The following is a 15,710-nucleotide window of genomic DNA, read 5'->3' as shown; positions in this document are numbered from 1 at the left end:
CGGCAACCGAACTGAAACAGACACCGTACTTCTCCGTCAGTTGGTGGCCGAACTGAAACAAAACACACTAGTTGTCCATCAGCTGGCAGCCAAACAGTTTAACAGACAACAGTTTTCCACTAGCTGGCACACAACCCGAAACAAAACACTGTAATCGTCCGTCAGCTAGCGACCGAACTGAAACGGTCGCCGTAGTCATCCGAACTGAGAGACCGAGGGGTCCGCCAGCGAGTGGAGCGACGGCTCTTTTAGGGGCGGCACCTCTGCCTCGCCGCAGTTTCAGCTCTTACGTTACGGATGTTTTAGATTCTAAAACCTGTGTGAGTAATGAACACAAAACAGAGAACTGCAGCCAGCTACTCGCTCGAAATATTTGTTTATTCCCATAAACTAGTTCTCAAAACTTTTCAGGTTCACCTTTAGATGGGCCACACGGAAATTGCACGCTTATCGCAACAGCGTCGTGCCGACTGCCATTTCCTTTACGCACACTGTCCGGCTGACGAGGAGGAACGGCAGAAACCTCAGACAGGTGGGTCCGCCTAAACGTCTTCTTCGCGACAGACCTCTCACTCGGCTGTGAAGTGTGTGCCGTTTTCCCATCCGGCAGATTAAAACTGTGCGCGAGACCGGGCCCGAAACACGGAACCTCACCTAACGAGAGTGACCCGATTTACACTCCTTTCGAGGTTTTGCCAGATGTATTACGCTTTAGCAGACCTGAAACTTGACGACGAGGTCTCCAGTTGACGTAGGCGGTAGAAATACGATAAAACTCACCAGATATTCTTCGAGTCTCTGAAGGAGTACGAGTGCTTCCAGATTTGCATCGCTGTAAGTGACTACTGCAGAATGAGAGACACTCAAATTTGTCTTTTCTCCCGTCAGTCTTTACGAGTCGAAAGTGGAAATGACTCGGCAGTAGTGACAAAATTAGTTTGCTCGATCGATCCCGACGCTTCATTCGTGGACTAGCACTCCGAGAAGAAACAGTGTGTTTAGTTCTGCGTTTGTAAGTAGTGCGATATATTTTGTTCAGTTTCTCATATTTTTCAGTCAATTAGGCAGTCACAGAAGTGAAGTGTATCTTCACTGCAGACTTAATTCCACTCTTCACTGATGAAGGTAACAGACAAATTCACATCTGTGTCACTGTGGGGCAGTCTCTCAGACACACTCTAGTCCAGACACGATCTCCTACTTCTAAAGACATTCCACGAATATACGGCGAGTTTCACCACATTTTTGCTGCCCGTTTCATTCGGAGAACCTGTCATTAAATTCGACACCTGTTGAATCACGGTAATGCAGAAAACTGTAGAAGAATACATTAGAAGCACTGCGACAAAAGGAACACGTTCTCAGTTCGAGTCCCAGTCTGGTACACAGTTTTAATCTGGCAGGAGAGCTCGCCCTGACGACCGTTTCTGACAGAAGTTTTCGATACACTCTAAATCTTCAGATTTTGTAGTGTCCGAGTGTGATTCAGAGGGATCAGAACGGCAGAGGAGGAGGAAACTGTACTAAATCTACCTTTTAAAAGCACAGGAATAAATTGTACAAATTCACGGTGCTGAATAAAGTGAACTGCTGAGAGTGACAAATGACAGCACTTTCTGTTGTGCTACAAAGTGAAACTGGTTTGTGTCCGTGCTCTGAGAAAAGCCCAAACTTTGTGAGCAGACTACCACAATAACGAAAGACGACCGTGCAGTACAAAAGTAACACCGCGACAAACCGCCGGGCGCGGTCCGACAGCTCGTACGCGGCGAACACCGGACGGTGCGAGCAGGCGCTCACCTTGGCGAGGCGGATGCCGACGACCCACCGGTGCAGCGAGGCCTCGTCCTCGGCACACAGGAACTTGATGTACTTGGTCGACTTGGGCTGCTGCAGGCGCGGGTGCTTGATGGCGAAGCAGAAGTCGGTCGGCGCCTTGTACTTCTTGCGCCAGCCCACGCCGTAGTAGACCTGCAAAGCGACAGCGGTTTCAGTACACTGGGGAGGCAGCTGGTCGTGTGCTGTCTCTGTGGGCTTTACCGGGAAATGGACGTGACAACTACACTATTGGCCATTAAAACTGTTACGCCACGAAGATGACGAGCTACAGCGAAATTTAACAGACAGCAAAAAAGATGCTGTGATATGCAAATGATTAGCTTTTCACAGCATTCACACAAGGTGCTAACACGAGGAAAGTTTCCAACCGATTTCTCATACACAAACAGCAGTTGACCGGCGTTGCCTGGTGAAATGTTGTTGCGATACCTCGTGTAAGGAGGAGGAATCCGTACCGTCACGTTTCTGACTGATAAAGGTCGGATTGTAGCCTATCGCGATTGCGGTTTATCGTATCGAGACATTGCTGCTCGCGTCGGTCGAGATCGAATGACTGTTAGCAGAATATGGAATCGGTGGGTTGAGGAGGGTAATAAGGAACGCCGTGCTGGATCCCAACGGCCTCGTATCACTAGCAGTCGAGATGACAGGCATCTTATCCGCATGGTTGTAACGGATCGTGCAGCCACGTCGCGATCCCCGAGCCAACAGATGGGGATGTTTGCAAGACAACAACCAGCTGCACGAACAGTTCGACGACGTTTGCAGCAGCACGGACTATCAGCTCTGAGACCGTGGCTGCGGTTACCCTTGACGCTGCATCACAGACAGGAGTGCCTGCGACGGTGTACTCGACGGCAAACCTGGGTGCACGAATGGCGAAACTTCATCACGATGGTCGCATCCGTGTTTGGCGACATTGCAGTGAATGCACATTGGAAGCGTGTATTCGTCATCACCATACTGGGGTATCACCCGGCGTGATGGCATGGCGTGCCATGAGTTACACTTCTCGGTGACCTCTCGTTCACATTGACGGCACTTTGAACAGTCGACGTTACATTTCCGGTGTGTTACGACCCGTGGCTATACCCTACGTTCGATCCCTGCGAAACCCTGCATTTCAGCAGGATAATGCACAACCGCATGTTGCAGGTACTGTACGGGCATTTCTGGATACAGAAAATGTCAAGCTGCTGCCCTGGCCAGCACATTCTCCAGATCTCTCGCCAACTGAAAACGTCTGGTCAATGGTGGCCGAGCAACTGCCTCGTCACAATACGCCAGTCACTACTCTCGATGAACTGTGGTATCGTGTCGAAGCTGCATGGGCAGCTGTACCTGTACACACCATCCAAGCTCTGTTTGACTCAATGCCCAGGCGTATCGAGGCCGTTATTATGGCCAGAAGTGGTTGTTCTGGGTAATGATTTCTCAGGATCTATGCACCCAAATTGCGTGAAAAATGTAATCACATGTGAGTTCTAGCATAATATATTTATCCAATGAATACCCGTTTATCATCTGCACTTCTTGTTGATGTAGCAATTTTAATGGCCAGTAGCGTACTTACGTACACCCCATTTCCGACATTGTTCAAAACAATAAAATTACCATCTCCTGACAGTGAACTTCACCACAAAATTAAATAAAAAACTCACCTCAAAACTCTGTGTTACTTTTATATATTTTTTACTTATTTATTTGTTTCCTTTTCCAGAAATCAGTAGTGCCATAAGGACTTGTGTTACATCTGACTGGGTATTCTACACACAGGGTGGTTATAATTAAACTTTCACTACTCGGGTCAAGTTAAACAGGAAACTATTTACCATATGGGTAACCAACTGCACAGGAATGAAGTCCAGATTGTGTGTTTCGTCAGTAGTGTCACCGATACGACTCCCCGTCGAGTGCTGGTACCGGAGCGTCGAAACACGAGCGACACAGTTGCAGACGTCGACACGGATCCGGACGAGGTGAGGGGGGCTTTACTCGTAAAACAGTTTTATCCGAAAGATGGCAACCGTGTCGCTACTCTTCGAGAGCACTGACACGTTTAAGGAATACGGAGAGACTTCTTTCCACACTGGGGTCGACGAATCCCATTTGGAAGTTTGAATTACCTGGCGATTCGTGAACGGCTCACGAGAGGTGCCGACAGTCAGTTGTACTACACTCTGTCACAGAAGTTACTGTCGTCACTGCCGAGAATACCGGACGCGAAGTACGATCTTCGAGCGGTGCATGTCTGTGTCACAACAGTCGAGAACACAACAGTCGAGAATTCCGCAGCTCAGCTCACTGTTCGAGAAGTGCTGCGAGTGACTGCGAAACAGTAGCCGCACGAACTTCACAGTACTCGTTGAGTTTTGCAATGTGACGCACACGTCATGTTTCTCGTAAAGGTCCAAATTGGTTACATGTGACCTAGGAACGTTTTTGTAGTATGACGAAGCACATTTTACACTCACTGTCGCAGTGAACACACTCGAGTGTCGCATCTGGGAATCGTCATCGGCAACAAATGTTGACGAAGTCCTCCCGCACGATAAACGAGTCGACCGTGCGGTACGGCTTCGAGGCACGGTTCACAATCGCTCCAAATTTTTTTCCTCCTTTTCTTTCTTCACGTCAGTTGCCTTTGGCGATGGGTAAGCAAATTGACACCTACCCACCTAACCCAGATCTCGGGTCGTACTACAAGTCAATTTATCACAAGAACCAGGTATTTTGCTTTCACACCAGTTGTCTTTGCCAGCACGTAACCAAACTCTCATCTACCGACATAACCTAGACATCGAGCTTTACTACAGATTGGTTTGCATCACAACCACACTTTCACATTAGTTCGCTTCACCAACTTACAATCGTACTGCCATCTAATAACCCAGTCTAGACCTCAGGCTACATTGCAGATCACTTCCATCACAAACTAGATTATGCCTAAGACACAAAGTTAATAACGTTTCAATATAGATGCTGGAAATCTGCTGCATATATATATCAGTAAAATAAACACTTTTAATGGACAAAAGCAGAAACTGAAAAAATATTTTGTCAGTACTATCGAGGTTGACACATTTCCTACGAATTCATTAACACTATTCGAACATAACCAGAAAGGAATATCTTGCAAAAATTATGTTTAATTAGCACGTCAGTAGTGCTAATATTTATCAAATTACGAGCTGTCTATTAACTAGGCACTAACTGGCAGATCCAGTACCACACAGACACACATTACGGACATGAGCTTAATAAAGAGGACAGGCGGTGTCGGTAGCTACGGGTGCTCGAAGCGGAGGTTACGAGCTAACGAGAACTTACGGTGCGCGGATAGCCCCGTTTAGGCGTCTTGCACTACTCTGTTAAGAACGTTTTTATAATTTACTCTTTCGTTTTCTGAGCGTGTCTTTTTTCTGCAGTTCCACTACACACGAAATTAAATGAGTGTAAAGACTACTACACTGACATTAAAAAGTTTCAGACCCGAACTCGGAAAAGAAATCGGAGGCCCGCGCGTACCATCTCCGTCAGCTCCCGGCCCCGTCGACCGCACACTCACCTGGTTGACGTCGAAGGAGGCGAGGTGCGCGAGGTCGCGGGCAGAGGACCCGCCCCCGCCGCCGCGCGCCTTCTCCTTGGGCAGGTAGTAGAGGCCGGAGGCGCGCAGCACGAAGTGGTGCCGCTTCCAGCCCTTCTTCGACTCCGACTTGAGGAACAGCGGGCCCTCCACCTCCGGCACGCCCGCTCCGCCCGAGAAGAATTCCTGCGCAGAGAAAACGGCCCAGTCACTCGCTCCGTCCGGCCGTCACGCCGAGAGCCACTTCCCGTTCCGGTGCGCCCGATGCACCGTCGCCCGGTACGTACCTCGAGCAGCAGGGTGCGGGAGTGGTCGTCGAAGTCCGACTGCGCGCAGCCGCGCTGCCCGGGCGGCAGCAGGAACAGCTCCGGGCCGGTGAAGAGCGCCACCTTCTCGGGCCGCTCCACGAACAGCAGCTTGTTCTTCGAGTCGCGGGTCCACATCAGCAGGTTCTCCACCAGCAGCTCGTGATCCTCGTAGGCACGCTCTGTCCACAGAGAGGAGCCGACACTCAGAACGCGCCCTCCTCGAATTTCACTTTTTCACTTCGGGACCTACACGTCACGCGACAGAGCGAAATGCAACCCCGGCCGTAGCGGGACCTGCCTACCCCGTAGCACGAGCGACTCCGTACGAGTACACCCTTTACGGGTGAGCTCCACCTTCCCACGACTCTGGCGACAGATGGTAGTCGGTCGTACTACGGCCGAGTAAACCCACCAGTTCAGTTCCGTCCCGTTCCGTGCCGGTGTAACCTAATTTTGCGAAATTACGTCCGAAAAGTTAAAGTGAGCAGTATTTATAATGTAGTCCGTTACAGACAGTGAACGAGTTCAGATATATACAACATCGGAGAACAGAAAAGGAAATCCCCACCCCTCTCCATCGCAAAGTGTCGAGACGTCCTCCTCGATCGACAATCGGTACGAGGCACCCGCGGGGCCTCTAAATTGGGACAGACGTACGGAGACACTCTGCGTGCCGACGAATTGTCCAAATTTCAGCCCGAATCCCCCTCCTAACTCTCCACGTCGTCTGTACAGTTCTATCCGTCCAGTTTTTTTCTGGCACAGCCTATAACTTACGTACGAGGACTATCCGGTAAGTCAGTTGCGTCAATTTACGAAAAGGATACGAGTACACTAATAGTTTCTTTATTAAGCTGCACACAACTTCCAGCACCGACATTCAGCTACACAGTGCGAACGAAAACCCAGAAATACTGCGAACGAAAATGCGGACGGCTAGCCGAGCCTACGGGTCGCGCCACACCGTCCAGCCACGAGTGGCAGCCGTGCGACATTCTCGATACGTCGCAAGCGTCAGTTGCAATCAGGAGAGTATCCCATGAAGCCGCGAATGTGTTACGTCAGAGTGAATTCGAACTTGGGCAAATTGTCTGTGCTCGTACGGTGCAGTGCTTTCGCAACCGAGGGAGTCCAGTGTTTTTTGTACTGGAAGGTACCGTGTCAGAGACTTCAGTTGCTCACAGTGAGAGTGGAAAAACCTTTGCTGCAACTCGTGAAGCTACGAAAGAGTGTCGACCGGTCGTGACCGACAGTCACCGGAGAGGACGGTGACAGAAAATGAGACGATGACATTCGCAGAAGTCACTGCAGTGCCGAACGTCCCGCTCACAAACGACCCCATCGTCACCGAAACGGCACGGAGGGAGCACGGCAATCTGGAATTCCAGTGATGCAAAAGATCAAACAGGAAAACGTGGTGTCAAAGTCGTAAAACACGACTACGGAGCAACATAAAAATGTCATTCGGTCAGACGGTTCATTTCACACAGTCTACGACTTCGGGTCAAGTTTACGTCACGAGAACGAAATGTGGCTGGGGCCGGTGACGATTCGGCCAGCCGTGCCGCGGTATTCCGAGGGCCTCGAGGTTACTCCGTAAGGTCGAACTACTGCCACCGTCGCCCCGAGGGCGGTCCGTCCCATGGCACAACGTTTGTTCTCTGACGGTGATGCCGTGTTCTGCGATGACGGCGCCCCGGTTCGTACAGCTCGCATAATCAGAGACCAGTTTTACGAGTATGAGGTCGAACTGTCCTCCCCTGGCCACCGCAGTCTGCGGATCCGAGTACTATTGAGCTGATCTGAGTACTATTGATCGATCTTTAGTGGTCTATATTGGAGGGCTGGGTGTGTGACTGCAGTCTACCTCCACGGTCATTACCCAAACTTGCGACCATTTTGCAGGAAGTAAAGAATGAGATTTCACTGAAAACCAAACGTGACCTGTACGTATCCATTCTGGGACAACTGAAAGGTGTTTTGAATGTGAACTGTTTTGCTGCACTACTAGGCATGCTAATGTGTCGCATTTTTGGTGTTTCTGGTTTTCTGTGCAACCCCCCCTCCTCCCCGCCCCCTCTCTCCCCAATGCCCCACTGTTTTTCGATAACTGCCCATTAGATTAATGCACTCGTCCTATCGAAGAATGAGTTTCTCGAAGCCCTTGTCGTGTAATTCTGCCACCTGTGAACCGAGCAACACTTTCACACTCTCTTCTAACTTGTCGTCACCTCCAAATCACTGTGACATCACTATTTTTTCACCTTCAGAAACAGGTGAAAATCACTGGGTGACAAAGCAGTTCTGTACAGAGAACGATCGATTGGGCCCCAGTTGAAACTGTTCGGCGACGTTCGTGTGCACGGGTCAGTACGTACCGTTGTGTTACCGTACACAAAAACGTGCCAGAATTCGACTCGCAGATCTTTCGCTCTGGACGGTTCCTCTGAACGTGTAGTTCACAGTAAATTTCAGACTTCATTGTACCGCCTCTTCCCATAAAATCAGCAAGAAGTATTTCCTTTCTGTCCCAAAAGACAGCAGTTACCGGTTCTCACGTGGAAAAATTTTTGCGGCACTTCAGAGGCTGGTGTGTCTGGATGGTAAGGACTGACCCCCCACCCTCCCCACACCTCACAAATGGTCGTTTTCCCGTCCACGTTGCCATTTTCGACCCCCCACTTCACGGCTTGTCACTACGTGACTGTGTAATTCTTCCCCTTCTGCAGAAAAATTAACGTGGTTCGCAATCCCCTACTTTTGCAGACACCGTTCAGAAGCTTCGTGATGCTCTGTGCACAAAATTTGTGATAACTGACCTTATCGGCCACAAATCTGTAGAACTGTTGTCTGCGATATCAGAGAGGAAACTAGCTGACGATTCTGTAATTGTGAAACGCTGAACTGTGCCAGTCGCGTCATTAACCTTCACCTGCAGTAATTATCTCGTTCCACTTTCATCCCCACCAGGGACGTCTGTCCGATCTTTCCAAAACAAATGGCACCATTTCTTTCAGAAGTCGTGATGTTCTCTGTGTGCACTGCACAACGAGCGCCTACAGGTTTCACATTTTTTCGCACGTCGCTCCCGGATGGCGAGATTTTCGAATACGGCAGCCGATCCCATTTACAGTGACGGCGCAGACGACAGCCTGCAGCCTTTGCACAAGTGGGCACCGCAGCTATCCCAAACCACTACGCTAAAAGTATTCTCTCGACGAAAGAGAAGCTACCGACATCGGCCGCAAACGGGTACCGAAATAAATCCGACAGCGACGAGTGAAAATTTGTGCGGAGCCGAGACTCCGACACGAATTTCCCACTTTACGCGACCTATCACCTCTGCAACTTCTGCTATCAGACCGTGCTTCCCGTCCTACCCAAATTCACGACTTCTCGCAGATTACGTACGTATCCCTCCCGTCTACCGGCCCCGTCGCTCACGGCCTCACCCGATCTGTACTGAAGGTATCACTGTTTACCATACATACATTTACACCCGAGGTATCTTCAACCGAGTCAGTGTAGATGAATCGCGTCAGTTCCCACATCCTGCCTCTAGAAAAATCTTCTCACACTCAAACACAAATTTTACTCTAGTTGCAGACAGATCAAGTACAGAGGGAAGTGATGACACTGGGGAGGGCATACGGCCACCAATTGCCAGCAACATTGCTTCAACCTGTGCAACTGTGCAGACCCATGAAGTAAACAGGAGAAGAGGAAGAGCCACCAATAAAATCAGGACAAACAACCGTAAATGTCTCATCCTTCCTCATCGACACAATACTGGCCGATGCAAAATGATTATTTGATAGCGAAAAACGTGGACTTACAATGCTCCATTCCCCGTACTCACTCGATCAATTTATTACTGAACTTTTTGTTTCTTTATATCAAACAGGAGGGTGTAAGATGAACATCAACAAAAGCAAAACAAGGATAATGGAATGTAGTCGAATTAAGTCGGGTGATGCCGAGGAAATTAGATTAGGAAATAAGATGCTTAAAGTAGTAAAGGAGTTTTGCTATTTGCGGAGCAAAATAACTGATGATGGTCGAAGTAGAGACGATATAAAATGTAGACAGGCAATGGCAAGGAAAGCGTTTCTGAAGAAGAGAAATTTGTTAACATCGAGTATAGATTAAGTGTCAGGAAGTCTTTTCTGAAAGTATTTGTATGGAGTGTAGCCATGTATGGAAGTGAAACGTGGATGATAAATAATTTGGACAAGAAGTGAACGGAAGCTTTCGAAATGTGGTGCTACAGAAGAATGCTGAAGATTAGATGGGTAGATCACATAACTAATGAGGAGGTATTGAATAGGATTGGGGAGAAGGAGTGTTTGTGGCACAACTTGACAAGAAGAAGGGATCGGTTGGTAGGACATGTTCTGAGGCATCAAGCGATCACCAATTTAGTACTGGAGGCCAGCGTGGAGGGTAAAAATCGTAGAGGGAGACCAAGAGATGAATACACTAAGCAGATTCAGAAGGATGTAGGTTGCAGTAGGTACTGGGAGATGAAGCTTGCACAGGATAGAGTAGCATGGAGAGCTGCATCAAACCACTCTCAGGACCGAAGACAACAACAACAACAACATATCACACAAAAAATTCGGCTAGTGCAGTTTTCACCATATTGCAAGAAGCTAGTAATCCCTTTCGCTACTGCAGCTCAGTTCTAGAATGTGCCTCGCCGGTCCACCTACCCATGTGCAGCTCGGGCAGGTGCTCGACGACGGCCCAGCCCGGGTCCATGGCGGTGTGGTTCTTGTCGGCGAGCAGCCGCGCCACGTGGCCCGCCGTCATCGACTCGTCCACCAGCAGGCTCTTGGAGCTGCCGTCGCCGCCAAACGCCTTGATGAAGAGCTTCTTCACGCTCGCCTCCCGCATCTTCTCCAGTGCGATCTTTATCTTCTCCGCCTTGGCGCGGCTCGCCACGTCCATCTGCGACACCGAATCGGTCAGTACCGCTCCCCACCCAAGATGCGGCTGCCGCGAGAGGGGTCAGAGTGCAGTTTTTTGTTAATAAAATGAAGTGGTCCGACAAAAATTAAGTCGGTCGCTCGACCGTTTTAAATATTTTAATTTTGTGTACGTGATTACCTTATAATTGAGAAGTTCAAAACAGTTCTTTAAAAAAATTTACCTTTCACATTTACTGACTGGTGGCCATTTTTGTTTGTAAGCGCGTGATAATGTTTCAGTTTAGAGACGTTAGCAAAAATACTAATATCTCTGCACTGGGTTAAGTTACAACATTGCAATTGGCACGATTGTTTATAGAAAAGTGTCCTCTACAACATTGTCTATTAGAGAAAATACCCTAATTTCAAAAATAACCAGTCAAAATGACCTCCAAAGTTTGGTATCCAAATTTTCAAAAATCCACTTTTTAGGCCCAAAAATAACAAACAAGGAGTGAGTTATGAGAGTATTTTTTTCCTATAGTTAGATGTCATATAGAGCAAGAACACTTACAAATGTTTCCTTGATTTTTTATGAATTTTTGAAATTTGAAAATTTTGATTTTTTGTAAAGTTTGGTGTTAGTTATCTCAGGTGGGACTGAATATAAAAATATGATTTTTGCAGAGTTTGTACACCTATGTGATAGCAACATACTGTAGAAATTTCAACACTGATATCTGACTGAACGAAGATATGAATTTTTGAAAATGAGGAGATAATTCACATTACTCTACAACCGATCTTACGGCAGTTGCCTACTCGTGTGTGATATTGGCGGGATATAATCAATTATTATTGAACTGAGGTACTGAATTATATACAAAAAGTGGAAACATCACTGAAATTAACATTTATATTATTTTTACATAGGCTGCGTAAAAGAAATATTTTCAATTAACATCCTTCGAGATGCGACTGTTCCTAAATTTGGTGGTGAATGTTAAGAACACACATTTCTTCAGACAGCTTCTGCGATATACAATAAGACCCACCAGTCGCTGTTGTAAGTTCGAGCACTGAAAGTTTCCTTAAAACATTTGTCATTGGTATCCAGACTTTCTCACTAGCAGACTTTCAACCTCTGCAAGCCACCACTGTCCATCAGACACACATGCCACTATGTCATTCAACATTAAAGAAAGAGATTTAAATTTACTGACACAATGACCCTCATAAATTTCGGTTTCTGATATTACACAGCATCGAACTAAGTTTTCTGCAGTGCCAAGGAATTTGTGGAAATGCCTTGTTCCTTTTATTGCTCTACAGTTTTCAAATCTGGTTTGAAGTGTCATTTTCATACGCAGAACCACTTCTTTCGTTCTCAATCAGAAAATAGGTAACGCCTTTAATATTATCCTTGAGAAAGACATACGTGTCCTGTATTGTGAGAATTTGGTCTGTGGTTGGTCTTTGTAGGCTGGCTTTACTTCACATTTTGTTGTACCTCCTACTCCATCACACTCCATCACAAGCTGCAAAAAAGTGCCATTCGGCCTCCAACCCAAAGTATACTTTGTGGCTGCACATATTTGAAAAATTCTTTTTGTTCTTATACTGACTACCACTTCCATCTGAAAAGTATATCAGCTTCTCAACCCTGGGAAAATTTTCTTTTATTTTACTAAAAACTTTTGAAACACATCTACAGCCAAAGTGTTGTGCTCCAAGTAGTCGCTTAGAATGCAAATTGAAGAACTGCAAACTTCATCTTTCTCATTTTTAACGTAGAGAATAAATGGATGCACTGTTCCCTGGTCAATGACCCAGTGGTACCCTTGTGTTGCAACCTGAATCACAAATGTAAAATTTTCTGCAAAATCAGCTAGCACTATGCATTCAGTTTCATGAAGTTGTGCTTTTTTTTGTCCTTCAAATACTTACTTTGGATTTTAGAAACATAGCGGTGACTTTTGAGTCTTTGTAAGTTGTAATTAAAGATTCCAAGTACTCTTCCTGAGATTTAACCACTGTTATCATTTCTTCCCTGTGAGTTGTGACCCACTGTTTGAAGGTAATACTGTCTGGCATTTCCTCATCATATTCGGAAACAATTCGATAACTGTTTCCTTACCAGAGCATTTACTACACAAACTCATCATGCAGTCATTACTGTTAGTGTCACAACCATTAAATCTAGTAACTCGTAGTTAAGATCACCGGGTTTTGCACCCGCAATCATCAGTTTGACATTTTTATGATATAAATAAACACATACGGAGTGTGTCCCTGAGGATCCAGGCAAAATACACCACTTAGGGCGGAGGTCACAAAATTTTAACCTTCCAATTTTGCATTCAGGATGAGAATTTTGGAAAGCTACAGGAAGTTCATTTAAATTTGACAGTACTACTAGTTCTGCTTTGTTACTGTAACTCCATTTATAACAACTCGTTTGCTATCTTCGCAACCTGGGCACATTCTACTGTTTTCGTCATCTTAATAAAACTGCTGGATCTCTTTAATTGCTTCTTCACTTATACCTACTCCTTTCTTCTTTCATAAAACTGGAAGAATGCCTCGCTCTTTCACTAATTTTCGGGTCAGTTTAACCAAACGATGAGAAACGTTGAATTTGTGAACTATTTTTTTCTCTTGAGCACGAGTCAGGGAGTAAACTTAAAATTTTAACTTTTTCCTCTTTAGATATCACTGAACATTTAATTTTTAATTTCTCTATTAAGCTCAAATATTCAATGTCATATGATGCTGGTGGTAGGTTTTCTTCTTCTTCTTTAGAAATAATGTCGGTATCTGTATTATTAAAGCACGATTCCAAGTCTTTTCTAATTTTGTCTCAAATTTGTTGTCCCTATTTTCAATAGTTGCTTTTCTTTTTCTGCTACTTAATTTTATTATTTTCAAAGCAGGAGATATGTCTAACTTAGATCGAGAAAAATCCAATATGTTCACAGCTTCCTCATTAGGAATATAAATGTCATTTACAAGGTTACACGATTCTGGTTCTGGAATCACAACAAATATTTTTGAGTAACAATTTGGGCACAAGGAATTTCCAGGAATCGCATTATGTTTCACTTGGGAAGCTGTTTCACTCTCACAAAACAAGGACAAATGTTCAAGTTTTACTTCCCTCAAACCTTTAGTAATAGGCTTTTTATGAACTTTAAAAGTGGATCACGGCAGTTTCTTCCAAAAATGTGGTTGTACTTCAGAATATATTTCTTCTCATGATACTCACACACCGGTGCTACAGAAGAACGTACTCAAAATTTAAACAAAGTTTGTCTAACTTCATCAAAGTCAGACATTTTCAAGTTTTTTGAAACTGAACTGTAAACTGTTTCGTGGCACACTTCACTTGCTATCTGTCCAACAGAGCACTGTTCATCCATGTTATTGCATTCCAGTTAATCTCTCAAAACTAATTACAAATTACACACAGAACAAAGCACATAACACATTTTACACTCTCGATGAAGTAAGTACATCCACTCTAACAGAGGTTTCAGAACACACTGACTACAACAATGTGGTTTAGGCCTGTCCCACCCTTCAATTAAAGCGACCAAGACTTATACAAATAATTTTAAGAACAGTTATTATTATTATGTTCTTTAAGTTTGTTTTTGGGTTTTCAGAAATACTATGGGAAGAAAGTTTATTTATGTTGCAGATAACGGAAGTTCGACGTAGCGGCAAGTGGGCGAGGAATAAAACGAATGCCGCAAACTACTGCGAGCCGAGGAAGAGCCCGGGCCGCAAGGGTGTCCAGCTTCCTATGTCGGCGTCGGACGACGTCAAAGGAAGAGATATTTTCCTTTCTCTTTGTAAACAGATTGATCGAGTTTCGAAAGGTTCGTGTAAAACGTATAGGCGGGCGACACATTAGGTGGGACCCGATGCCTGTAATACTTCCAGTTATTAAAAAGTTGTTAAAATGTAAAACCAATAGTTCATCATCGATATAGATAAAAAGTAGTAAAGATAAAGGAAAGGAAGAGTTGCGGCATCAGAACGAAAAGTGATACATCGCTCAGCATCGAAGGAGGACGTAGACTGCGGGCATTACGTGGTGAAAACAAATCAACTGATAAAATAGTAAGACTGTAATTAAGCATAAAGCCACGTAACACTGCAGATGCCACACCCAGCAACAATGTACTTCTTTATTGACAATTAACCGAAACGTAAATGGGCATTTTTATTACCATAGAACAAAAGTGAAAGCTCCCATTGTATTATTAAAAATAAATGAACTAAATGAATATTTGGAGATAGTGTTAACTAAATGTATGTCACAATTAAATGTTATTACAATGAAACAATAACCGATTTAAATAGGCAACAGCCATAACATCAGTTGTAGAGAAATGTGAATTATTTCCTCATTTTCAAAAATTCATACCTTTGTTCAGAGTCAGATATCAATGTTGAACTTTTTACAATATGTTGCTCTCATGTAGGTGTACAAACTGTTCAACAATCATATTTTTATATGCAGTCCCACGCGAGATAACTAACGCCAAACTTTACAAAAAAAAAAATAATGAAAATCTTCGAATTTGAAAAATTCATAAAAAATTAAGGAAACATTTTTAAGTGTTCTTTCTCTATATGAGGCTAGTAGTATATGATATCTAACTATAGGTAAAAAGTAGACACTCATAAATCACTTCTTGTTTGTTATTTTTGGGCCTAAAAAGTGGATTTTTCAAAATTTGGATACCAAACTTTGGAGCTCATTTTGACTGGTTATTTTTTAATTTAGTGTATTTTGAGTAATAGACAATGTTGTAGAGGACACTTTTCTAAAAGCAATCATGTCAATTGCAATGATGTAACTTAAACCAGTGCAGAGATATTCAAATTTTCGCTAATGTCTACAGACTGAAAAATTGTCATGTGCCAACAAATAAAAATGGCTGCCATCCACTAAAGGTTCAAGATAAATTATTTTCAAAAACTGTTTTGTACTTCTCAAATATAGGGCATTCACATATAAAACAATTAAAACACTTAAAAATGGTCAACCAAACGTCA

The 15,710-nt window shown here is 44.8% G+C and overlaps 1 protein-coding gene across 1 annotated transcript in view; it reads right to left on the bottom strand.

Annotated features, from left to right (window-relative positions):
• The window catches only part of LOC124720477 (ras-associated and pleckstrin homology domains-containing protein 1), a 541,520-nt gene that overhangs the window by 25,443 nt on the left and 500,367 nt on the right, over positions 1–15,710 (bottom strand). The window contains exons 7-10 of the mRNA XM_047245837.1: positions 10,446–10,683; positions 5,713–5,912; positions 5,408–5,611; positions 1,801–1,971 (exon numbers count right to left, since the gene is read on the bottom strand). Of these exons, the coding sequence (XP_047101793.1) occupies positions 1,801–1,971; positions 5,408–5,611; positions 5,713–5,912; positions 10,446–10,683 (813 nt within the window). The remainder of the gene's footprint in view (positions 1–1,800; positions 1,972–5,407; positions 5,612–5,712; positions 5,913–10,445; positions 10,684–15,710) is intronic.

The sequence above is a fragment of the Schistocerca piceifrons genome, chromosome 11 (genome assembly GCF_021461385.2).
Source record: "Schistocerca piceifrons isolate TAMUIC-IGC-003096 chromosome 11, iqSchPice1.1, whole genome shotgun sequence".
Lineage (NCBI taxonomy): Eukaryota > Metazoa > Arthropoda > Insecta > Orthoptera > Acrididae > Schistocerca > Schistocerca piceifrons.
The sequence above is the reverse complement of the archived record's forward strand: the minus strand, read 5'-3'. Positions and strand labels throughout refer to the sequence as shown.